The following is a 26486-nucleotide window of genomic DNA, read 5'->3' as shown; positions in this document are numbered from 1 at the left end:
TGCCGTGCTGGTCACGGGATGTGTACTGGGGTGCTAAGCCTCGTGACACCCCTGTCACGAGAGGTGGGGTAACTGAGGTGTAGAGAGGTTAGGCGGTTGTCCACGGCCACTGAGGGCAATGAAGCAGACGTTTGCCACCATGGACTCTCAGCCCTTTGCCCTGACCGCCTCCTCGGGTTTGCCTAGTTGCCCGGCACGAGTATGTAGTTCTCGTCGGCAGACCGGGGCTCCGGGACTGCCCTGTGTCACAGGCCCGCAAGGGGCACACAGGGTCCAAGCGGTGTGTGTGCCCTTGGCCCTCGGAACCCTTCCTGGGATAGAGTTTGGGATTCCGGGGTCCTCTGGGATCCATGTCGGGGAGGGTGGAAGAGGCTGAGGAACACAGTCTGGCTGCAGGGAGCCACCTGCCTCGGTACAGAGAGCACCCAGCCCCTGAGAGGGGTGGGGTGGGGTGGGGGAGAGTGAGAGAACCTGTCTTGTGGGGCCCACAGCCTCCACCCTGTCGTCTGTCCCACTCACTCACTCAGCATGTTTATGGGCCATGCGCTCTGAGCCAGGGATCCGGTGGGAACTGAAAAGGAGAACACCCCCTCAGCCCCACCCTGGGGTGCATGTACCTGCTATAATGAGCAGACCTTTGGAGGCACAGGATGGGGAAGCAAAGCCAGATGCTTGAGGTGAGGCAGCTGGAAGGCAAGAGCCGCCAGCTGATGGGGTCCTGTGGGGGCTGTGGGGGCCGTGGGGACCGTGGGACCAGGAAGGCACCTGGAATGCAGCTGCTCTCCAGCTCCGATTGTTGCCCTGGGGCAGGGGAGGTCCAGCATGGCCCCTAAGTTTGGGTTGTCCAAAAGAAGCCAGGGACCTGGAATTTTATATGAAGGCTCCCAGTTTGTAAATGTTGCCAACGAATTCACATACATTAAAGCCCCGGTGAAGCATGCAGTGGTCCAGTTTGCCACAATTTAGACCCACAGAGCACCACCTTCCCTACCCCTTCCCACCCTAATTACACAGCTAGGACACAGAGGCCGGAGGTGGATGAGGGGTGGCCAAAGACTCTCCGTGAGTTCAGGGGATGGGTCCCGAAATCCCGACTCCCAGCCCAGCGTGCTTTCCTCCCAGGCCTCCCTGCCCGGCAGAGTCAAAGCCCAGGAAACCAGTGACACACTCAAAGGGCCACTGGAGAGAGTGAAGAGGCCACATGCACAGTGAGGGTGGGGTTAGGGGACCAGCAGGGCCCGTGCAAGCACTGGCATCTCTCACACCCAGGCCTGAAGGGGAACCTAGCAAGAGCTGAGGTCCTAAAGGAGCTGTGGTCTTCCGTAGAGGTGGCCACGCCTGCCTGGGGACCCCTGCTGCAGCCCCTCCAGGCCAGCCTCTGTCCTCGAAGAGCGGGGCCAGGGGCAGATCCAGGACAGATGGGGACAGGCAGCAGGTTTGGTGGAGGATGGATATATAGGTGTGGCTGGGGAGGGGTCAGGATCTCTCCAAGATGCCACACCTCCCAGGTATGGTTTGGGGGATGTTCTTCCTGAGAGGAGTGACCCCAAATCTGCGGGCAAGGGCTACTCACGGTCTCCTTCTGGAGGCGTTGGACACAGTTGCTGACACTCCGGTAGAGACATTGCCTTGACAGTGGGTGCGTGAGTCTGGAGTGCCAGGCCGAGATCTGGGCCAGAGGTGGGAACCTGGCTAGAGAATGGCTGGGTTTCTGTCTCTTCCCCATCAAGTTTGCCCCACTTGGCAGGTAGGCAGTGCGTGGGTGGTGGGTAAGCACCCAAAGAAGGACCCTTGATTCCCTGTCTGTCACCCCATGGCCCCTGAAACCTGGATGCAGGAACAGAGAGGCCAAGGGTCTTGCCTGAGGGTGCTCAGTCAGTGGAGGGCAGAACGGGGCTCTGGGTGGCTTCTCTGGCGTCCTAGCTCTCTGCTCCCACTTACACCCAGATGTGGCCTTCAGTGTAGACTGTGGGGTTGTCAGCCCACCTCTCCTGGGCTCCTGGGATGGGCTCATTGCTCTGCTGAGTACTGAGTCGCCAATCCCTTGCAGGCTGCAGGGGACAGAAAATGGAGGTATGTGGGGGATGGGGGAGAGATCCGGTAAAGATCTAGGTGGAGTGAGGGCTTGGTGGGGCTGTAGTCCCAAATATGTCAGTTACGAGAAATGTAAAGTTGCTGGGCAGAGTCACTGGGAATTTGGTTCTGGAAGGGCCCCAGCCTGGCCCTGTGGTATCCCCCCTGGGAATGCTGGGAGCCTGAGATCACAGGTTCGCAGCCCCTCTGCCTCTTCTGGTGACTGAGCCTGGGGCACCCACTGCCTCTTCTCCAGGCAAGATTTCCACGTCAGCACCGCCACCTGGGGCTTTGCAGGAAACCTTGGTGACGCCCTGCTTCCTGTTTGCCTCTAAGAGGAGAAAAAAAAAAACTGACTCAATTTTTTATGCGATATTTTAATTTTTGTGATTTTTCAACCCATCACTATTTATTAAGGTAAAAATAAATGTTTACCTTGCTCTTACGGAAAAAAAACTGGCCTGGGGAAACCAAAATTGCCTTATAGTTAAACCTCTCTTACTAAACTGTACATATGTGTGGTATGTATGGAAGGGTAATTAAATCGAACTATCCAGAAAGACCAGTGAAATAGAATTCAGTCATTTGTCAGATTCAGGTATAGAACAAAACGCCGTCCCGAGAACCAGAGTTTCATCAGACTCCTCTGTGAGCAGAAGTCCATAGAGTGTCTTAGGTAGCAGCAAGGTTCTTAAACTCATAACGAAGGGGATGTAATTCACTGTGCTTTTTGAGGAGGAACAGAACACGTCCCGGGTGTCTTGAAGTTCTGGAAGGTCCACACACTTGCTCTGAGGTTGGAGTGATACTGGAAGGCTGCACTTGGGTGGGGGCTGGGAGAGGCCTCCTCCAGGAGCACAGCGAGCGAGGGGTCTTGCCCTTAGATCTGATGCCTCTGTGAGCTTCAGCAGGCCATGGACATGGCTGGTAGCCTGGGGTGATCCTGAGCGGAAGGAGGGATAGCTCGTCTCGTGTTTTAGATGAAGGCCAGCAGTTGGTGAAGGACCGTAATGGGCATCCGCCCTTGGACATGTGTACTGTTTCGGAAGGCTCTTTGCCATGTTCTAATTCTGGAGTGATCTTCCAATGACTGGTTCATTCTTAGAATGTGAGCTGCCCACTCCTGTGTCCCAGCGTATGGACCTTTGTCCTGTCCCTGTTCTGGGAAAGTTATTTTCTCAGAAGATGGGGCTGGTCCCATTCAGCTTTTCAGAGTTTGCCTCAAGGTTCTTTATGTCTGGTGACTCTTTCTAGGGTGGCATCCTCTAAAAATGATGCCACTTCCTTATACTCCCTTTGTTTGTTTGTTTGTTTTAATTTTATTTTTTTTGAGGGAGGGGCAGAGAGAGTGAGGGAGAGAGAGAGAGAGAGAGAGAGAGAGAGAGAGAGAGAGAGAGAGAGAGAGAGAATCCAAGCAGGCTCCATGCTGTCAGCGCAGAGCCTGATGTAGGGCTCGAACTCACAGACCGTGGGACCATGACCTGAGCCGAAATTAAGAGTTGGCGGCTCAACCGACCTAGCCACCCAGATGCCCCTGCATACTCCCTTTGAACAGAACTAAGTTTGTCAAACGTTTTTGCACTGTTCTTGATCAGGAAAGCCTGTTCTTCTGTGCAAGCTACTTTTCTTTTTTTGCACAGAGTTGACTTTTCATCAACTGTAAATACCTCAGCGAAAATGGCCAGTTAAAATGCAGAAGGCAGGCACACACCCCATCCCACCATCTGCTCCCTGGAAAGCCGTGGAGGGTAGGGCCTGTCCATGGGTCATCCTGCTGGTCAGATACCACCTCCCAAAGCTTCCCAAAGATCATGCTGCGGCCACCTGCTGTGGGGCCTCACAGGCCCTCCACCTCGGCAAAGACCACCAGAGAGTCCCCTTCGTATCTGTGGCTCTACCAGCCACAACATACCAGCATCCCCGGATTCCACTTGGAACCCGGCCCACACCAGGCAGCTGGGATGGACCCTCAGTGGGGCTGCTCTAAGGGCTCAGGGAAGTCTCAGCCCCCTAATTATGTAGGTCTTGCTCCTCTGCCCCCTTTGAGACGGAGTGTGTGTGCACACGTACGTGTGTATACGTGTGATGGAAGCATTTCAGTCTTGGCGCCGTGTGTATGGCGTAACTCTAAAAAATAAAGACGCTTCTCTCCAATACTACTGCGTACCATGATCCTACTCTTAACTCAGTTACTAATTCCCTAGTGCCATCCGATTCTCAGACCATATTCTTATTCCTCACCTTGTCCCCAAAGTGTATGTTTGCCTAGTTTTGTAAAGTAATATCTAATCAAGGGTGATTTAGACATTATTTGGTTCATATGTAGTTGTTACATCTTCTGAGTTTCCTTCTTTCTAGAAGTTTGTGCTAAATTATGTCATGGATACTCTTGAGTGTTTTTAAGTCTCGATTAATATAACAGTACTCCCTTTACAACTTTTTATTTTCGTATTTTTATTGTATTTATTATGCTCTTTGTCAAGTGCAGCATATGTGAAGCACACAGATCTTAACAGAAGAGCTCAGTGGATTTTCACATACGAATACACCAGGGCGGCCCCCCACCCCAAATCGAGATATAAAACACTTGAAGCACTTGAGCGTTTTCCTGGTGCCCCTTCTCAGCCATTCCTACTCTCCCTCCCCCGTGGGAACCGCGATGCTGACTTTTATCGCCATCTTGCCTGTCCTTGAATTTATTTTGTATAATGGGAACCGTGTGGTGTTTTGCATTTAACTTCTTCCACTCAAGATAGCTGGAGACTCACCATGTTGCATATGGCAGTGGTTCGTTTAGCAAGATGGCTCTTTGTTGTTCCATTGTGGAAACAAGTCATGGTTTATTTTTCTATTCTAGCATGGAGGTCCATTTGGGCCACTATCAGTTTTGGGCTGTGATGAATACAGTTGCTGTGAATGTTTTTATCAAGAGTCTTTGGACAACAGAGGCATTCACGGTGGATAGATACCTAGGAATCAGATTGCTACGATAAGGGATTTGGTCAGCGTTAGCCGACACTGCCCTTTTTCCAAAGTATATCACCGGTTTGCCTCCCCACGGGCAGTTGCTCTCCATCTTTGCCAACGCTGGATGTTGTCATTCTTTTTCGTTGCAGCCAATCTGGTGGCTATGTAGTGATATCTCGTTATGGTTTTAATTTGCATTTTCTCATAACTCATGATGTTGAGCGCATTTTCATATCACTGTTGGCCATTGTGTTGTCGTTTGCTTGTTTTGAAATTGGCCTTCTTTGTCTTGCTGATTCATGGGAGTTCTTTATTCTGTGTGTCTTTTTTTGGATCACATGTTACCGTATTTTGTTCTGTGACTTTTCTTTCCACTTTCTTCCTTTTTTTTAAGAGAGAGAAAGAGGGTCCGTGGGAGCAGGGCAGAGAGAGAGGGGGAGAGAGAGAGAGAGAGAGAGAGAGACAGACAGACAGACAGAGAGAATCTTAAGCAGACTCCATGCCCGGCGAGGAGCCAGAGGTGGGGTTCTATCTCATGACCTGAGCCAAAACCAAGAGTTGGACGCTCAACCAACTGAGCCACCCAGGTACCCCTCTTTCCACTTTCTTTACAAAAAAAATTTTTTTAATGTTTATTCATTTTTGAGACACACACACACAGAGAGCATTAGCGGGAGAGGGGCAGAGAGAGAGGGAGACACAGAATCTAGAGCAGGCTCCAGGCTCCGAGCTGTCAGCACAGAGCTGGACGCAGAGCCTGAATTCAGGAACCGTGAGATCATGACCTGAGCCGTAGTTGGACACTTAACCGACTGAGCCACCCAGGTGCCCCCCTCTTTCCACTCTCTTAATGATGGTATCTGATGAGTACATTGCAAATACTCTCTTCTGAGGAACCCAGATCCCTAATTTTAATGAAAGGCAAGTTACTGATCTTTACTTTTACGTTAATGTATTTTGTGTCTCTTTACAGAAATCTTTGCCGCAGAATTGTGAAGATATTTTCCTATGTTATGTTCTGGACATTTTAACTTGATTCACCTTTCACATTAGATCATATTTAGATGTGTTTCTTCTCAGGGGGGTGGTGAGTAGGAATCAAAATTCATTCTTTTTTCTTTTTGTAAAAAATTTTTATTTTTGAGACAGAGAGAGACAGAGTCTGAGCAGGGGAGGGGCAGAGAGAGAGGAAGACACAGAATCCGAAGCAGGCTCCAGGCTCTGACCTGTCAGCACAGAGCCTGATGCGGGGCTCGAGCTCACAGCCCATTGGTCATGACCTGGGCCTGAAGTCCACCCGGGCTCCCCTTCATTCTTTTTTTCAAATGCATATTCAGCTCATCCAGCACCAGGTGTTGAAAAGACTGTCCTTGTTGGCCTTGTCAGAAATCGAGAGGGGCTGTATACAAGTAGGTCTCTTTTCTGCCCATGGTGACAATGGGGAAGGAGCCTGAGGAGTTGAGGAGGGGCTGCTTCCCTTGGAGCAGCTGCTACAGAGGATCTTGGACTCCCCCTGCCTGCCTCCTTCCTCACCCTCTCCTTTGCTGGCTTCCGCACTACGCTCAGTGGCCCGCAGTCTGGAGGCACCGCGCCCCTAGGATCCTGTGGCTGCTCCTGGCTGCTTATGTGGTCTGGGGCGAGTGGGACCTCCTCTTTGGGCAGCAGACTGCTCCTCTGTAAAATGGGGGTGCGCATAGGAGCCCCTTTCTGGAGCTGAAGGGAAGATGCAGTGAGTGCCAGCAGGGCCCCCACCCCACCACCCCCCCATCCGCCCCTGCAGGCGGCTCAGCCAGAGCAGAGACCCAGCCTCCAGCCCACCAGCAAGAGCAGCCAGCCCAGCGCCTGTGACTTGGGCAGATGTGGGCAGGCAGTAAACACCCCCACACAAGGAAGCAGGATGATGGGAGGTGCTGGAAAGGGCACCGGAGGCTGGGGACTGCCCTTCCCGGGTGCTGGGTGGCGGGTGGTGGAGGAAGACATCTCGGAGGGGCTGAGTTGGGTGGGCCCTGGTGGGTGGGCTCAGCCCAGGAGCTCCGGTTGTGTGTGGCCATTGTGTCTGTGATCCTGGTGCAGGGACACGGAACTCAGGAATCTTTCTTGTTTGTCCAGTTTGCAGTCACTATAAGAGGATTCCAGGCACTCCCAGGGCCTGCAGGTACCCGCCCCTAAGAATACCAGGCTGCAGGGAGCATCAGAGCTGCAGCACTGGGCTGTTTGCTCAGGCCCCTCAAACATCCTGTCCAAACAGGGCGCTGGCGGAGATGGCCCGCTCATCACCCTCCTGCCAGGTGCACACATTTTTCGGCGGCATTTCCCAAGCACAGTTCTTTAGGGCTTTAATGTCTGGGAGGTGGGGGACTGTCTAGAGGGGTCGCGACCTCTGGGCTGGCTTGTTCAGGGCACCCATTGTCCTGTGATCAAAGGAGGGTATAATCTCCAGAATTCAGGACCTTTTTATCACAGAATGCCTCTTGAATGGGCAGTACCTGCACACGACGGGAAACAGATAAACAATACAAAAGGGGCAGACAGTGAAATGTCAGTTTGCTTCCTCCCTCCCACGGTCGGGTCCTTCCCCAAGCCAACCAATGTCATCTGTGTCTCCGAATGTCCTTCTAGAAATACTCCACGTACATCTGCGCGTCCCTTTAAAGTGATAGATGGTGACATCTTTACAGCGCTGAGCCTTTTCTTCTTAATGCTTCATAGTACATTCAGAAATTGTACCATAGAAGTGTAATGAAGTTCTGTCTAATTCTTTTTAACATCTGCGTAAGAGTGGATGGATAGAACATCAATTATTTAATCACTGCCCTCTTGGTGAGATTTGGGTTGTTTCTGGATCTTTGCTGTCACAAATTCAGTTGTGACAAGCATCCCAGTCCTGCATGTTTGAGCCCGTGGGGAAGGGGAGTCTGTCAGTTTAGATTTCTGGATGGGGAAGTGCTGGGTCACTTTTTTTTTTTTTTTTTACACTGCAATGCATTTTTTTTTTTTCATTGCAGTAAGATACACATAACAGTGGCCGTTTGAAATGTTTTGTTTTGGTTTGGTTTAGTTTGGTTTTTGAGAGAGAGAGGGTACAAGTGAGGGAGGGGCAGAGAGAGAGAGAGAGAGAGAGAGAATTCCGCAAGGGGCAGAGAGAGGGAGAGAGAGAGAGAGAGAGGGAGAGGAGAGAGAGAGAGAGAGAGAGAGAGAGAGAGAGAGAGAGAGAGAGAGAACCAGGGCTCACCTGAATGAAGCAGGGCTTGAGCTCACCCCAAGTGGGGCTTACACTCATGAACCCTGAGATCATGGCCTGAGCCAAACTCAGATGCGAGCCACCCATGCACCCTGAACCAGCTTTAAGTGTGCAAATCAGTGACACGTGTACATTCACATGGTACATCATCCGTCTCCAGAACATTTTCGTCTTCCTACACTGACGTCCTGTGCCCATCCAACAGACTCCCCATCCCTCCTCCCCCAGCTCTGGTAACCTCTATTCTACTTCCTGTCTTTCTGAATTTGCCTATCCTAGGTCCCTATGTAAGTAGAATCGTATAATATTTGTCCTTTTATGTCTGGCTAATGTCATTGTTTAGGTCACAATTTAAAAGACTCTTAGACTTTATTTTATTTATTTATTTTTTTAAAGACTCTTAGACTTTAGTCTGAGTCTTAGACTTTTGTAATCATACTACTTAAAACAAATTTTTTTTAAATGTTTATTTTTGAGAGAGAGAGAGACCACAAGCAGGGGAGGGGCAAAGAGAGGGAGAGAGAGAATCCCAAGCAGGCTCTGTGCTGTCAGCCTCGAGTCCAATGTGGGGCTCGAATCCACGAACCATGAGATCATGACCTGAGCCAAAATCAAGAGTTGGACACTTAACCGACTGAGCCACCCAAGCACCCCGCTGTTTCCCTTTCTTGAACTTCATGTAAAAGGCAGAATGCCGTATTCTTCTGTGACTTGCTTCTTCCCCCCAAGGTCCTGTCTGAGATCCGTCCACGTTGTTGTGTGTGGTTGTAATGCATGTGCTCACATCACGTGGTCCTGTCACGGCTTATTCACCCTTTCTCCTGTGGAGGGGCACCTGGCTTGTTTCCAGTTCGGGGCTTCTGTTTGTGGGTCTCCAGGTGGAGCCCGTGGGAACCTGTTTCTCCTGGGCGTATACCTGAACATGAGATCACTGCATCATTGGCTTTGGGTATCTTCCGCTTTAGTAGATGAAGGTGATTGTTTCCCGGAGTGGGTTTGTTCCCCCTCTGCTACTAGGAGATGTCAGAGGCAGGCTCCCTGCCAGAGTCCGTGAGGCAGATGGTGGTGGAGTGTTCGGAAGCCAGGATGATGTGATGCTGGCCCATGTCACTGGAGGCCAGAGAGAGGGCCAGGCTGTAGCTGTCACGGTGGGAGATGCCCCTCCCGTCCTGTCCATAGTGCTTGCAAATAACCAGCAGGCGAGGGACACCACACGGCCTCTTGGCCAAGAGCTCAGGCAAGGTGGCAAAGTGGCCAGAAATGAGGGAGTCCATGAAAGCCCAGAGGAGAGCAAAAAAGGCAGGGAGAGGTTGCTGAAAGCCCCATCGGCTACCTGTGCTAAAGGGGTTATTGTCCTATCTGCCCCTTTATTAGTCTATTCCTTGCGCTTAAAAAAAAAATTTTTAATGTTTATTTATTTTTGAGAGAGAGAGAGACAGAGACAGACAGAGCGTGATCATGGGAGGGGCAGAGAGAGGGAGACACAGAATCCGAAGCAGGCTCCTGGCTCCGAGCTGTCGGCCCAGAGCCTGACGCAGGGCTTGAACTCACGAACTGTGAGATCACGACCTGAGCCCAAGTCAGAGGCTTAACTGACTGAGCTAACTGGGCACCCCAGTTCCTTCATGTTTTAATTAATTAGTTAATTGGGGAGTAGTCCCCAAACACCTGCTGTGTGCCAGGGGTGGGGAGGAACCGATTACTGAGCATCTGTTGTTTGCCAGACACTGAATCTTCTCACCTCCCCACTTTGTGAAGTATGGCAGGGAGAGGTTATTCGCCCATCTTACAGGTGAGGAAATGGAGGCTCAGAGGATGAGTGGCCTGCCGATGTCCCCCAGCCCATGCTCACAGTGATGGTACGGACGTGTCTGGGCCCACTGGGACCCCCGGTGGAAACTGCCACATAGAGGCGGTGCGGGCAAGGTGGACGGGCCATGGTGTGCCTTCTTTCTCCTTCCTCATTTTCCTAAGCTTGTGCCGTGGGCTGTGTATCTTAAATTCTATTTACACATCTGGAAGATCAAGATAATCATCTGACTTCATGTTGTTGATGTAAGCTTTCCCTGACATGATATACACCAAGGGCCTGGGATACTTCATTCAGCACCAGGCCCTGGGAGCCCTGAGAGGACTCAGACCCAGTCTTGGCTCCCGAGACCCTCTCCATCTGGTGGCTGAGACAAGCATGTCATCTGAGAGTGACATTACGGTGAAAGCATGTACCGAGTGCTGACGTGAATGAAGCCAGAGGAGGGGGCTGCTGGTCCCCCCGGGATGTAGGTGGGTGCCAGTGGGGGCTCAGAGGGAGTCATATATGAATTGGCTGGTTAGGGGTGGATAGTCGGACAGCACAGAGAAGGGCATTCCTAACATGGACCAGCATGTGCAAAGACAAAGTGGTAAGGGGAAGCATGTGTAGCTAGGGTACAGGGTGAGAGCTGGGACATGACTCTGGGCTGTGGTTGTCACACCAGGGAGGGGTGCTTCATCCCATACGTCAGTGGCCATCCAGTGGGGTCTGTGGACCACAGGTTCCCTGAGCTGACTCTGGACTGGGGAAGGCCAGGGTTAAAAGACAGAGTAGGGTGGTGTGAAAAGGGTTGGCATAGAGGTTAGTTTAGATACAGGAGTCAGGGAGATCCTCTCTGAGGAGGTGAGAGCCCTGAAGGAGAAAAGGAAGGCAGCCCTGTAGACAGTGGGGTTGGGGCAGGGCACAGGAAAAGGGCAGAGGATTCCAGGCAGAAAGTACAGAACACGCAAAAGCCCTGGGGCAGGAATGAGCCCAGGGAGTTCAAGGAGTGGACGGAGTGAGTGAGAAAGAGGGTCAGAGAAAGGAGATGAGGTGAGGCAGTCAGCAGGGCTTTGTAAAGAAGGGATAACAGTTGGGGGCCTGTGGGTCCAGGAGAGACACAATCTGATTTGTATTTGTGAACTCGTTCTGACACCCTCTGGAAAATGGCCTGGAGGAGGATACCCATGAGAGCAGGGGCCCTGTTGAGCCAAGTGGTGGTGGCAGGGTGAGGGGCCAGGTGGCTGGACTGGGATCATTTCCGAGGTGGTCCCATGAGTGATGGAGGGAGGTGAGCAACGAGGAATTGGCCCGGGAGGGTCCTGAGGTTTCCAGGGGCCCCTCATTGACACAGGGAAGACCCGGGGAAATCAGTTGCCGAACAGATTCTGGCAGTGGGAACACCAGGGAGCATTGGTGGTGGTTCCTTAGCCAGCTGCATGTGTGTGCAAAAAACTACAGCTGGAGACAGATGTGGGGGGAGGGCATCGTGTTGGAGAAGGCACTTGAAGCTCAGAGACTGGATGAGATCAGCCAGGGCTGGGGTGGAGACGGAGAAGGGAAGAAGTAAACCCTAGAACTGGAAATTTGAATGATTGGTGCCTGGGAACTTAAACAGAACCAGAGGGAAAGACAGAGTCTGGGGAGCTCAGAGGGGTTGGTCAAGGAAGGAGAGGAGAGGTCAAGGAGGAGAGGGCCTCTGGGCCGAGCCTCGAAGCCCTGGGGTAGGGGAGGCGGGTGTGTCTTTTGGACAAGGATACAGGGGTACACATCTTGTTGGGCTTTGCCCGGCTCTGCCTCCCACATCTTGGACAGTGCCGAGCAGCACCAGGCTTGGCCCCTATATGGATTCCCCCTCCTGCTCCAAGTGGGTGGCCCTCCCAGCATAAGGGTTCACGGCCTCTGAGTTCCTTTGTCTGAAACAGGGGGAAGCTGGAGTGGGAAAGGCCAGGGGAGAATGGTGGGAAGTCTGCCAAGCACAGGCTGGAACCTGGCTTCTGATCAAGGAGGGGGCAGGAAGAGAACTCCAGTCGATCCACAGGAAAGCAGCACCCCCTCTCAGGCTGGTTCTGGTTAGATTCTCAGACAGCGCCTTCAGGATCAGCTACATCAAGCAGCCTGTGCCACAGATGTGGGGAAGCTGAGGCCTGGAGAGGGGAAGAGAAGTTAGGAAATTGAGGCTTGGGAGTTCTGGCTCGCCACCTGAGCTGTAAATAAGGCAAACGAGAGTACTCATCGAAACTGTGAGGATGAAAGTGCTTGGACCCGAGCCCAGCTCCCACTTCATTTTAGCTGCTACTGTTACTTCGATAGGGCACCCACCTCATATCAGCTGGCTAAGACCCAGGGATCCACTGTAATCTCCTAATGTCAGTAAGGCAGTCTTGGAGAAGGCCTGGGGCAGTAAGAGTTCGGTCCAGCAAAAGAAAGCTGTGAACTTGAGCTGTGAAGAAAAGGGACAGGCTGCCTGGGTGGAGGGAGCTCCCCATCACCAGAAGTATTTGAGCTAGGCGTGACTCCCACGTGCCCGGAGTGTAATGCGAAAGGATTAAGCACGGAATGGTGGCATTACTTTCCGTGGCCACAGAGACCCCAGTGCCGTTGTAGAGAAGGAAACAGGCAAGCGGAAAAGTAAGCTCATAAGTAAACAAGATTTCACATAGTGATGAATGCTACTCAAGGAGCCTTGAAAAGGAGTGACAGGGTAAGAGAGTAGCTGGGGCTGATTGGATATGCTGTCTTTGGCCATACAGGTATTTCACACTTTATTGTATTCAGGTTTTCCTTTGTACTTGTGAATTTTATTCCCGCCCACCCCGCCAGCTTTATTGAAACGTAGGTGACATACAGTATTGTGTAAGTTTAAGTATACAGTGTGATGATTTGCTCTAAATATGCCCTGTGAGGTGATTACAACAATAACACTAACATCCATCACCGCACATAGTTGCCATTTTTTGTTGTTGTTTACGGTGAGAACATTTTAAGATCTACTCTCGTAGCAACTTTCAAGTGTACAAACACTGTCCTGGGCATTAGATCACCAGAACTCAGTCATCTTATAACTGGAAGTTTGTGCCCTTTGCCCAACATCTCCCCATCTCCCCAGAGTACCCCCCTGACCCACGCAAACTACTCTGTTCCTTTGAGTTTGGCTTCTTTTGATACCACATATAAGTGAGATCATACAGATTTATCTTTCTCTAATTTATTTCACTTAGCATAATACCTTCAGAGTCCAAACATGTTCCTGAGAATGGTAGGATTGCCTTCTTTTTTTTTTTTTTATGGCTGAATAACATTCCATTACACACACACACACACACACACGCACGCACGCACGCACACAGAGCACATCTTTCTCCATTCATCCATCAGTGGACACTTAGGTTGCTTCCATGTCTTGACTATTGTAAATAATGCTGCAATGAACATGGGGGTGCAGATATCTTTTTGAGATTGTGCTTTAATCTCCTTCAGATGTATACCTGGAAGATTTTGTATATGGAGTTGCTAGACCATAGTTTTTTGCTTGTTGGTTTTGTTTTTGAGGAACCTCCATACTGTTTTCCATAGTGGCTGCACCACTTTACATTCCTACCCACAGTGCAGGAAGGTTCTCTTTTCTCCACATCCTCACCAACACTTGTTATCTTTTGCCTTTTGACATTAGCAACCCTAACAGGTGTGCGGTGACATCTCATTGTAGTTTTGATTTGTATTTCTCCGGTGATGAGTGATGTTGAGCCCCTTTTCACATACCTGTTGACTATATGTCTATCTTGGTCCCTTGCCCATTTTAAAATAAAATATATATATATATATATTTTTGGCTATCATATGAGTTCCTTCTGTATTTTGGATATTAGCCCCTTATCAGATATGTGGTTTGTAGATATTTTCTCCCATTCTGTAACTTGCCTTTTCATTTTATGGATTGTTTCTCTTGCTGTAGGAGCTTTTTAGTTTGATGTCATCCTACTTGTTGATTTTTTGCTTTTGTTGCTTGTGTGTTCATGTCATTACCAAAAACTCATTGCCAAGACTAATGTCAAGAATCTTTGCCCCTGTGTTTTCTCCTAGGACTTGTACAATTTCAGGTCTTACGTTTAAACGTTTAATCCATTTTGAGTTGATTTTTTTAGAGGAAAACATATTTTTTTAAAAATTTATTTTAGAGAAAGAGATCGAGAGAGACAGAGTGTGGGCAGGGATGGGGAGGCTGATGGAGAGAGAGAAAATCTTAAGTAGGCTCCATGATTAGTGTGGAGCCTGACATGGGCCTTGATCCCGCCACCACAAAGTCACGACCTGAGCTGAAATCAAGAGTCAGAGGCTCAACCCAATGAACCACCCAAGCGCCCTAAGTTGATTTTTGTATATGGTGTGAGGTAGGGTCCAATTTCATTCTTCTGTGGATTTTACTTCTGAAGAAGGCTCTCTTTATCCTAAAATTATTTTCTTAGGTTTCTTCTAATCCTGCCTTTGGATTTGGACTTAATTTTTGTGTGTAGTGTGAAGTAGGTCCCAACATTGTATATTCAGTCCTTTCCACACTGAGTTTGAATGCCACCATTATCACATACTAAATTCCCAAATGTATATTGTTCTGTTTCTAAATTCTGTTGTTTCATTGATCTCCTCGTATCTTTAGTTATTGGAACTTTAAAGTATGCTCTTCTTTTCTTTTCAGAATTTTTCCTGGGTATTCTTAGACATTTCTTGTTTTGGATGAATCTTAGAATCTTAGCCTGACAAGTTTCATGATAAATTGTGTTGGGATTTTGGGTTGCATTGAATTTGTAGATTAAATGGAGGAGAATTGACATCTTTTAAGGTATTGAATCTTCCCACCTTCCTGTCCAGCCTCATGATATATATTTTTAATAAAATATCTTATATTTTATTATTATCTTATTCTTATAAGATATTCTTATATTCTTATTCTTATAAGATATTATCTTATATCTTTTAGACAATTAAATTTTTTTCTTCATGTGGATTTAGCATGTTTATGATGGATATATTTCTAGGTTTGTTTCTGTTTTGAATGGAATTTTTTCTACTACTTTCCTATTTAATTGTTGCTCTTGTATAGGAAAGCCACTAAACGGAGTACGTTGGTTTTGATTTTGGCTACCACATAATAATAATTATTATTAATTAGTATTCATTTTAGTACTGTGTGAGTTTTGATTCCTTTGGATTTTCTAGAAAGATGAAACCATAACATCTACAAATAATGACCATCATCTCTCTGTAAAATTTTTTTTGCTGTTTGTTTATTTTTGAGAGAAAGAGAGAGAGAGACAGAGCACAGGTGGGTGAGGGGCAGAGAAAGAAGGAGGCACAGAATCCGAGTCTGTGCTGAGCTGTCAGCACAGAGCCTGATGTAGGGATTGAACTCACGAACCGCGAGATCATGACTTGAGCCAAAGTTGGATTGAGCTGCCCATCATCTCTTTGTTTCTATTTCTACTGCCTCTTTTTTTTCTCTTGCTTTATTGTATCTGCTAGTATCTGTCTCTAAGACAATACCAAATAGAGTGTTGTAGGCATTTTTTCATATCTGTCACTTCAGTGAGGCAGGCATCTAATGTTGAGTTTGTTTCTGGTAGATGGTTGTTATTAAGAATTGTTTTCATTCCTCCTGGTACAGCCCTCAGGTTGTTATTGAAATTTATTTTCCCTCTTTTAAGGAACGGGACTTGAAACTTAGAAGAGTTCAGTAACTTGAAATGCCCACTCACGAGATGAAACTGATGATTCTTAGTGAGCTGTCACTCTTTTCCTGGAACCTTGCAGGCTGCTGACATCCCTTGGTACATTTATCCCTCAGCTCTGCTGGGTTATATGACCTGCTCAAAGACATTTAGAGAGTCTTCGTAGGTTTCAGTGGTTGTGCAGCTAAGGGTTTTCATAGCAGAGGAGGACATGGAGTCTTTAGAGAGAAGAAATGCCTACACATGGTAGCACAAAGAGGTGGACCCAGGCTCAAAGTTATTCTGTGACACCCTGCTGCCCCCCAGCATGCATGTAGATATTCTAGACGAGCTTTGCCTTTGTTTTTTAAAATTATTGTTCACGTATAATAGCATACCGTGTTATGTTAGTTTTAGGTGTACAAAATATCTATTCAACAATACTGTGCATTGTTCAGAGCACCATAAATGTAGTCACCATACTATGTTATTACAACATTATCCACCGTATTCCCTATGTTGTACTTTTCATCTCTGTTTATTTCGTAGCTGGAAATTTGTGACTTGTAATTCTCTTCATTATCCCACCCACCCCACCTATCTCCCCTCTGGCAGCCACCAGCTCGTTCTCTGTATTTAAGAGTCTGTTTTCTTTGGGGTTTTTTGTTTGTTCATTTGTTGTGTGTGTGTGTGTGTGTGTGTGTGTGTGTGTGTTTACATTCCACATGTAAGTGAAATGATATGGTATTTGTCTTTCTTGTTCTGACTTATTTCACTTAGCATAATGCCCTTTAGATCCATCCATATTATTGCAAATGGCAAGATCTCATTGTTTTTTTAGGGCTGAGTAATATTCCATTATATATAGATGTACATATAGGTTGCTTCCATGTCTTGGCTACTATAAATAATGCTGCAATAAACAGAGGGGTGTTTCAAATTAGTGTTTTGTTTTCTTTAGGTAGATACCCAGTAGTGGAATTACTGGACCATAGGCTATTTCTATTTTTAATTTTTTAAGGAACCTCCATATTATTTTCCACAGCGGCTGTACCACTTTGCATTCCCTTTTGGGAACCCCTTTGGGTTCCCTTTTCTCCACATCCTCGCCAGTGGTTGTTATTTCTTGTGTTTTTTTTTAATATTGTGGTTATGATTTGCATTTGCCTTATGATTAGTGATGTTGAGCACCTTTTCTTTTTTTTTTTTTTTTAATTTTTTTTTTTAACGTTTATTTATTTTTGAGACAGAGAGAGACAGAGCATGAACGGGGGAGGAGCAGAGAGAGAGGAAGGCACAGAATCGGAAGCAGGCTCCAGGCTCTGAGCCATCAGCCCAGAGCCCGATGCGGGGCTCGAACTCACAGACTGTGAGATCATGACCTGAGCTGAAGTCAGACGCTTAACTGACTGAGCCACCCAGGCGCCCCTGTTGAGCACCTTTTCATGTGTCTTTTGGCTTAGATGTGATTTATCTTTGCATGTCATTTATTTTTAGATCTCAGAGCCAAATGGTTGGGTGAATTGTACTCATCTCTGGCACCTTACATGTTATTGTCTCTGTGAGACTCTCTCTTGTTTTATTTATGTATATATTCCCTTTTGGCCCTTGTCCCCATCGCCAGCTTCTGCCCCACCCGAGGTAACTGTTCTCTTCTGTTTAATTTGCATGTGTGTGTTTTTAATTTATGTGCAAAAACATATTATAATTTTGTGTGCAATATTTTTAATTTGTGTAATAGATCCCATTTGGTTTCTTCCTCCCCCTCCCGCTTCCCCCACCCCCCAGTGCTCTGTTTTGTGCGCTTCCACATTGCTGTGTGTGTGTCCAGCTTCATGTTGTTGGGTGTACGTCTATTCTATTATTTCTGACAGCCATGGAGTCCTCCATGGAGCACGTCCCCAAATTCTATTCATCCACTCCTCCACTGATGAACACCTAGGCTGCCTCCAACCCCTTTCCACAAATGGTGCCAAAGCATTGCATCCTTGTAGTGAGCCTGGGGGAGGACTTTCCTGGCATGCACAGCCAGGAGCAGGACCACTGGGGTCAGGACGAGGTATATACTTAATTGTGTCAGCAGTACCTCATCTCCTTCCAGACTGGCTGTGCCGGTGACCCCTTCCGCCCCCAGGGCAGGAGGGTTCCCACCTGTGCCTGGCATGCATTGCTTTTTAAAATATTTCTAGTTTAATAGGTATTTTACTTTTTTTTAATATTAATTTTCAGGAGATTATTATATTTTCTCACTGGCAATTCTTTGCCAGTTTTTTTTAAAGTTTATTTATTTTGAAAGAGAGAGAGAGAGCACGCACGCACATGAGCAGGGGAAGGGCAGAGAAAGAGGGAGCGAGAGAAAATCGCAAGCAGGCTTTGCACTGTCAGTGCAGAGCCTGATGTGGGGCTTGATCTCATGAACCATGAGATTGTGACCTGAGCTGAAATCAAGAGTTAGACACTTAGTCAGCTGAGCCACCCAGACGTCCTGCCAGTTTTAGACATTCCAGAAATGCCTCCTAACCTGTCAGCAGTCTCTTCTATTTGTCTATGGGGTTCTTTTTTATACAGTTTGAATTTGGGGGTGGGCAAATTCATCTGTTTTTTTAAGCTGTGGTCTGTGCCTTTCAGTTTTAACACATTCCCCTACCTCTGCCTTCTCCTTCTGTCCCCAGGCACAAATATTTCCCCCACGAACTTTCCCGGACGAGTTTTAAACTTCCCTCACTGCTGCTGTTGCTTCTTATGCCTTGTCTTGTCTTGGTGTCGTAGGTCAAGTTCCTTAGAAGCAGAGCCTGACTTGAGGGTTTTGTGCGTGTGGTGGTTCATTTGGAGAAGCCGCCTGGGGTGGGGCAGGGAAGGAGCTGGCCAATGTTCTCCATCCCACAGGAAGCTCCACAGGGCTGTCGCCTTAGAGACAGGGCTGGGCTTTTGTACCCCCACTCGTCCTGTATTGGCCATACTTCCCCAGCCTCCTCCCCCGTGGGGTGGACTTAACCTCGCAGGCAGCTCTCCGAAGAAGGTCGTCCTTGTGGGCTGGGGGCGAGTGAGTCTCCGGCCCAGTAACGGGGGTCTGGACAGCACCAACAACATCTACTGTGCTTGCTGGCCCTGGGAGACCTTGGAACCAGATGCCTCCTCCATGGTAGTGACTCTGCCTTTGTTGTCACCCACAGTCTCCACGAAGGATCTGATCGAGACGTGCTGTGCAGCCGGACAGCAGTGGGCCATCGACAACGACGAGTGCCTGGAAATCCCCGAGAGTGGCGCTGAGGGTGACGCCTGCAGGTAGGGGTGGGCACGCTGGAGCAGGAAGAGCTGCCCATTCGCCTTTTCCAGATCCCTGCCTGCTTTGGCCCCGGGGCCCTGGCAGTGCAAGGTGAACACGAGTCTCACCTGTCTCAGGTGTACAGGGGCAGTTGGGTTGTGGCTGCTGTGAGCCTGCTGGCCGGCTTTCTCCAGGTGTGGAGAGCCCAAGCCTGGCTGCAGGACTAAGCTAAGCACGTACTTTTGTAGCTGGACTGATGAGCAGAGTAAAAAGATCCTACAATTTGGAGCAAGTGTTAAAGAACCACTATCATCCAGGAACGGTTGGGTGCCTCACTCGCTGTATGTTGCCCTTGCTGCTGGGGCAGTGCTTGGCCCGCACAGGCTTTTTGTCCTTGGCTTTGAGCTGGGAGCCTTCAGCGCTCTTTCTTTCCCCACTCTGCTACCCTGGGGTCTCCAAAACGCTGGCCTCTCACTGTCCTCTGCTGCCTGTGTTGATATTTTCTTCTGACTCGTATTGTCTGCAAAGGAAGAATTTATACCCCTGCCCCTTCGGTGCCAGGCCCTGAAGACGTCTCGGCCGGCCATTCACCTCCTTTTCCCCAAGGATGCCTTCTTTTCCAACCTACTGTTTTTCTAGACAACGAGGGCAAGGTTCAGAGAGGTGGTATGACTTACCTGAAGCCACACGGCTCCCCAGGAGCACGGCCAGGGTTAGACCCCCTGTCACCTAATGTCTGGACCACTGTGCGCCCTTTGGAAACATTTAAGTTCTAGCCTTGTCTCTTTCCTTTCCCTTCTGTCATTGCACCAGTTCAGGAGCTACTTAGGAGTTTGAGAATGTTATCATTCAGGAGTTTTGAGCTTAGGGGCCCTGAGAGTGTGCTTGTGTTGTCTTGTGATGGGAAACTCACTCCTTCATAGATAGACAATCCCATCACTGAACAGCTCCCACTGCGACATGCCCTTTCCCAAGTGAGGCTAAACCCCACCTCCCTGTGAGCCCCCCTATTAGTGTGCTGGCTCATCAGCTACCTCTGCCCGGGGTAGCCCTACAGACCCTGGGAGGCATGGCCAGGGAGCCTGGAGGCTACTCTCTTCCGGGCTGAGCTGCCCTCTGCTTCCTGGGGTTGAGTCCCCCTGTCTGTCTCAGCCCTGTGGGGACCTCAGGATGCTGACCCCCTCCCACATTGGTCAGGAATAGACAGCATGGAGTCTGGTGGGCTCCAGGCCCCGAGTGTTCCTGGTTAAGCTCAGAAATAGAACGCGTGTTCTTGGGCAGGGGATGGGCTAGCTTTGCTGATGCCCCTGCCACCAGCGTTGGTCTTGCTTGCAGTGGGTCTTGGGAGGGGCTTCCTTCTCTGAGCCTCAGTTTCCTCCTCTGTGAAATGGGACCTGTGATCCCTCCTGGATGGGGGCAGGCGCTCGGGTGCAGCTGACGCACACCTCTGTTGCAGGACAGCCCAGAAGCACTGCTGTGTGTCCTACTTGAAGGAAAAGAGCTGCATGGCTGGTGTCATGGGGGCCAAGGAGGGCGAGGCCTGCGGGGCCGAGGACAACGACACCTGTGGCGTCTCCTTGTACAAGGCAAGCCCGACCTGCGGCATTCGTAGCCTGGGCCCGAGGTCCTTGAGGGCTGGGGCGTCGGGCTCCCTGGGGGACTCCCCCATAGGGAGTGACACTCTTGCCTGGGGTTGGGGTGGGGGGGCCTCTTCATCTGTGCAGAAAACATCATCGGTTATTATAGCGGCCAATTAATTCAGGAAATATTTATTCAACACCAGCATGTGCTGGGCTGTCTTAGGCATTAAGGATGCAGAAATGAGTAACACGTGAAAATTCCTGCCCCCGGAGGACTTTCTGTTTCTTTTTTTTTTCTTTGTGTGTCCAGCTCATTTCACTTAGCGTCTTGTCCCCACAGTCACCCATGTCGTAGCATGTGTTAGACTGTCTTTCCTTCTTAAGGTGAAATAACACTTCGGTGTACAGAAGTAACACAGTTCATTCAGTCTTCTGTCAGTGGGCACCGACAGCTGCCTGGTACCCTTTGTGAATAATGCTGCTGTGAACTTAGGGGTAAGAAGAGCCTTCCTTGAGGACAGAAGGCATTTCCATTTCTACTGCATTGGCTAGAACTTAGCCCGGTGGCCACACCTAGCATCAAGGGAGGCTGGGGAACTCAGTCTGTATTCTGGGGAGGTCGTGTGTCCATTGAACGTCAGGAGGAAGGGGAAACAGACTGTGGGGGTGGACAGCTGACTGTCTACAGCAGGGGCCGAGAGCAAACCTAAGACCATAGAACAGTCTCAGGAACAAACCACGGAAGGAGGTGTTTGCGGGAGACTGGGAGAGAGAGAAAGGGAAGGAGTGGAAAGAAGCCTGTGTCACGAGCCCGGATGACTGTGACAAGGAGGGCACCATTTGGGAGAGGATTTGGACTTTGATTTTTGTCTTGTTGGGGTCAATTTCCTAAAAACTGATATTAGGGAAAGGATTTTGGTGCCAGGCAAGTTTGGCATTCCACTGTGTGTGTTCGACCCTGGACCAGTCCTCTTTTCTAGGCCTCAGCTTCTCCATCTATAAAGTGGGGCTAATAATCCACGTCTTCTGGGGTGGCTGTGAGGGTCAGAGATAATGCAAACTATTAAGGACATGGTGGCTGTGCTCACCATTGGGAAGTGCAGGCCTGGAGAATCCATGAGCTATTGCTACATAACACACCAGCCCAAAGCTTAGTGGCTTATGCGTCACTTAACTCATGAGTTAACTCATGAGTTGCTGACCTAGGCCATGCTCAGCTGATCTGGCTGGGCTCGCTTACCCGTCTGCCACAAGCCGATGGTTCTCCTGGCACCGCTCTGGGATGATGACGGCTGTGCCAGCTTTTCTTTGCTGCATGTGGTCTCTCAACCTCCAGCAGCCTAACCTGGGCTTATTCCGTTAGTGGCTGGGTTCCAACACCGGGCGTAGAAATGAGCAAGGCCTTTTGAGGTCCAATCAAGCCGTTGGGACATAGATTCTCTCCTTTGAAGGAGAAACTGAGCTATCACATTGCAAAGACAGCAGAACAGTGAAGAGTGAACGAACAGGGCTGTTGTTGTAATCCATCTACCACAGGAGTTTCAACAGATTAAATATTTTGTTTTTGGAGGTAGACAGTTTGGGATGGGGTGGATCTACGTGATACCTTCAGGTACCCAGGCTTCTGCTTCTCTGCACAGTCATCTTTAGCTTGTAGCTTCCATCTTCCGGGTTACTTCATGACCCTGGATAGCTGCTGGGGTTCCAGCCGTCACACCAACCAAAATCAAGGAAAGAGAAGAGCAAAAGAGATACACTTCCAAGCTGAGTCAGCCCTAGTTTAAAGCTCTCCTGAAAGTATCATATCACTCCTGTCTCTAACTTCAAGGGAAATTCTGTCTTTTAGGGGCCTGAGTAGAACTGGGTTCTGCTAGTCAATATTGGTGTATGGGGGTGGGGGTGGGTGTTCATGGATATGTCTGGGGTTAGTTTGTGGTTCTTTTCATAGGTGGCCAATTGTTAATTATTGCAAAAAGCTTATATTGGCCCTGCTTTGAGCCAGACATGGGAAGTGGAGACAGGGAGCACTGGTCTCAGGGAGCACATACGGGGCCGGAAGAAACAAGACAAGGATGAATTCATCCCAGTCCACGAGCCTGGACCCAGGCTGTGCCCTGGGGGCCCTGAGTGAGTCCCATGGGCTGACAGTCTGTGAGGAAGGCAGATGGGCTCTGAGGGGCCAGAGTGTGGGCAGTGATGGCCCCTCTCCCTCCAGCAATGCTGTGACTGCTGTGGGCTGGGACTCCGTGTGCGGGCTGAGGGCCACTCGTGCGAGTCGAACCCCAACCTGGGCTACCCCTGCAACCACGTCATGCTCTCCTGCTGTGAAGGTGAAGACCCCCTCATTGTGCCTGAGGTCCGCCGGCCTCTGGAACCCGAAGCCGTACCGCGGAGAGGTGAGTGCTGCCCACTGGGCCACGATGTGTAGGCCAGTTGAGTGGGAGGCAGAGAGAGCTTTGAGGGCTTCTAGCCAAGGTCGGATGCCCTGTTGCCTCCTGTAGGAACCTTGTGTGTACTGTCACCTGTGGCTTGAGGCACAAGTTCGGCTCCTAGGTAGAGTTCTTCTGTAGCCTCCAATGGTGACTCTGCCCTATTATTTCTGAGATGGTAATTGAATACAGCTATGCATGTACTCCAGCCACCAAACCACCAACCCCCTACCACCTTTCCACTCTCCACTCACCCACCCTCCCGTGTCTTTGTTCATCCACACATCCATATGTCTTCCTTCCCATCCGCTCTTTTATTCGTCCATCCATCTCACCATCCCCTGCACATTCTCCTGGCCCCTGGTCCATTCCTCCATCCATTCATCCTTCCAGTACACCATCCATTCCTCTGTCCCTTATCTATCCACTCACACATCAATCTTTGCATCAATTTGTTTACTCACCCATCTACTTACCCAGCAGCCCATCCACTTACCTTCTGCCTGTCCATCCATCCATCCAGCCATCCATCATCCATCCATCATCCATCCATCATCCATCCATCATCCATCCATCATCCATCCATCCATCATCCATCATCCATCCATCCATCATCTATCTGCCTTCTGCTCGTGTATTCACCTACCAGCCCAGCCAGGAAACCTTTTACTCATCCATTCATTCATTTACCCTTCCTTTATCCATGTGTTCTCTGTCCCTCTCACTGTGCCATTCTGTGTCTTCAGGGTACAGGATATAACCGGTATAGAGAATGCATTCATAAATGTTGCCCTGCCCACCTGATCAGCCCCTTCAGACCAGTCCTGTCTTTTCTCCCTATATTCTCAGTGCTCGGCCCCTAAGAGTCACTCGCCAATAACTGAATGGATTATGGGTTTGTTTGGTGGCCTTCCCTTCACCACCACAAGCCCTTTGAGGGCTGACCAGCCCTGCGCCCTCTTCCTCTGTGTCCCTGTTCCCAAATAGCCATAGGTTATGGGTATGAGAACTCTGGTGCCAGTGCAGAGCTTGGAGCTGTTTGCTGCTGCCTGAGCCCTCAGTGTCTCCGGGGTCTCCTCCTTCTGACCTCCACGTGCTGTGGTCACTGTTCTAGGTGCCATGTCCAGCTTCTGTCACCCTAGCCAGGGATGTCTTCTGGACTCATGACCGTTAGCCTCCACTGTGCCTGTGGGCCAGCAGGAGCCTGATGCAGGGTCCCAGTGAACCCACAGAGACTCCACTAAGAGGGAGTGGCTAGCCTTACCAGGCTAGTGTGGACACTGATCTGTGTCCAGTCCAAGGAAATACCACTCTCTGGGGTTGGCTGTAGGGGCCTGGTGTAGCAGTGTGAAGGCCTGGTGAGTACCCAGAAGTGTTTGGTTCAAGGTGAAGTTTGGGAGGAAGTTAGGCTTCAAGAGTCACAAGACGGGGACAGGGCTAGTCAGGGTCCAGATGCAGAGGTACACGTTCCTGTCCTCTAGTGGGGAACTGGTGGATAACCTGGGCCTTAGGGGACGTAGATGGCAGGATCAAGTTGACCTGGGTTCCATTCCTGCTCAGGTGACCTTGGGCAAATCATTTTACTCCTCTGAGCCTCAGTTTCCCCCCTGCCAGGAGGATTGTTTGAAGAGCATGCTGATGAGTGTGGGCTGAACATGAATCCTAGAAATGCTGCCCAGGGTGTGGCATGCTTATTGGAGCCCTGGGCCCAGGTCTGTCTGCTGCCCACCCATAGTGCCAGTACTCCGGGCTGGACCACCAGCCATCACAGCCCCACCTGCATGCGCCAGGCCAGGACTGACCGGGCTGGAGCGCAGTGTAAGCATCCTCAGTACGAAACATGTTTATCAGATGTGACCTCATGCAGTTGGTCTCTTGTGGGGCTGAGCTGTCTGGGGCTAGTGAGCAAGGCTGAAGCCCTATGCCGACTAGGAATGTGGAGGGCTGCGGGCCCCCCTCCCTTCCCCATCCTATTACTGTTATATGAAGAGCTTCCAGTGCAGCTCAACCCCGGGAGCCTTCCTTGCCACTCTCACCTGCTCCCCACTGTAGCCTGGGGAGGAATGGAGAGACCCAGTACTGCTCAAGTGACATAGCTAAGGGAGGCCTGAGTAAGAGTTCAGATCTCTGTTTGACAGAACACATGTTTGGAGTCTTTCTGTTGCTAGAGGTGGTCCTCCCAGATGTCACTGAGACTAGGAGTCTGGATCCAGTTCAACACTTTAGCCAAAGCTTCCTGAGGACTGTTGTGGGCCTGGCCCTGTCATGTTGCAGGGCACAAAGACTTGGACCTGGCTCTGATGGGTGCATTCTTGTTGCTGGAGGTCTGTTCCTTCATCCTTCCATCCATCCATCCATCCATCCATCCATCCATCCATCCATCCTTCCTTCCCTGCATTCATCATCTATCATCCTTCCATCCATCCATCCATGCATCCATCATCCATCCATCCATCCATCCATCCATCCATCCATCCTTCCCGGCATTCATCATCTATCATCCATCCATCCATTCATCCATCCCTGAGTTCATCTATCATCCTTCCATCCTTCCATCCTTCCATCCATCCATCCATCCATCCATCCATCCATCCATCTATCCTTCCCTGCATTCATCATCTATCATCCTTCCATCCATCCATCCATGCATCCACGCATTCACCCATGCATCCATGCATCGATGCATCCATCCTTTGTCCATCCATGCTATCTTAGCTGGGCACACAGAGGTTCTGATGAGGACGTACACTGATTTCCATGGGGGCTTGTAGTGTCAGCCACCCGCTGGGTGAACTCATGTCCCATCATGAGCACTGACCCCCGCTCCAGTTTCAGAGGCAGAGTTGGCGAGCCGGGAGGCCCTGTCACTGGGCACGGAGACTGAGCTGCCCAACAGCCTGCCTGGCGATGACCAGGATGAGTGCCTGCTCCTCCCAGGGGAGCTGTGCCAGCATCTCTGCATCAATACCGTGGGCTCCTACCGCTGTGCCTGTTTTCCTGGCTTCTCACTGCAGGACGATGGCCGTACCTGCCGGCCAGGTAAGGGCCCAGATGGCTGGGGCAGGGGCTGATCTTGCCAGTGGAGCATGGTGGTCCTGTGATGGCCACAATGGGCTCCTTGCCCTCCTGTCATCCTACATGCTGGAATCTCTGGGAATCGGAAGCCTCTAGCAATGGGATTTGTAAGGCCAGGCAGGCAGGTTGAAACTCCATCTGCTCCATCTGAAGCTTCGTCTGCACGGGCAGCCCCAGCACCCGACCCTAGACCCCAGTGCAGGGCCAGGACCCAGGCTGCAGAGGCTCCCACCAACCCAACTCAAGCTGTGTCCCCAGCACTGGGCCCAAGGAGGTCAGGCTCTGACAGGCAGCCTACAAGGCTGCCTTAGACCCTGCTCTGGGGGTGCTTTCTGCCTGCTGCTTTTCCAGGGATAGATACT

At 50.0% G+C, this 26486-nt stretch overlaps 1 protein-coding gene across 5 annotated transcripts in view; it reads left to right on the top strand.

The window, feature by feature from the left end:
• The window catches only part of FBLN2 (fibulin 2), an 89105-nt gene that overhangs the window by 40138 nt on the left and 22481 nt on the right, over positions 1–26486 (top strand). For all 5 annotated transcript variants that reach the window (XM_042979602.1, XM_042979598.1, XM_042979600.1 and 2 more), the window contains exons 3-6: positions 18949–19060; positions 20497–20626; positions 22836–23016; positions 25879–26088. In XM_042979602.1, coding sequence (XP_042835536.1) covers positions 18949–19060; positions 20497–20626; positions 22836–23016; positions 25879–26088 — 633 coding nt within the window. The remainder of the gene's footprint in view (positions 1–18948; positions 19061–20496; positions 20627–22835; positions 23017–25878; positions 26089–26486) is intronic.

This window comes from Panthera tigris, chromosome A2 (genome assembly GCF_018350195.1).
Source record: "Panthera tigris isolate Pti1 chromosome A2, P.tigris_Pti1_mat1.1, whole genome shotgun sequence".
Taxonomy (NCBI): Eukaryota; Metazoa; Chordata; class Mammalia; order Carnivora; family Felidae; genus Panthera; species Panthera tigris.
This window is presented reverse-complemented; position numbering and strand designations above follow the sequence as displayed.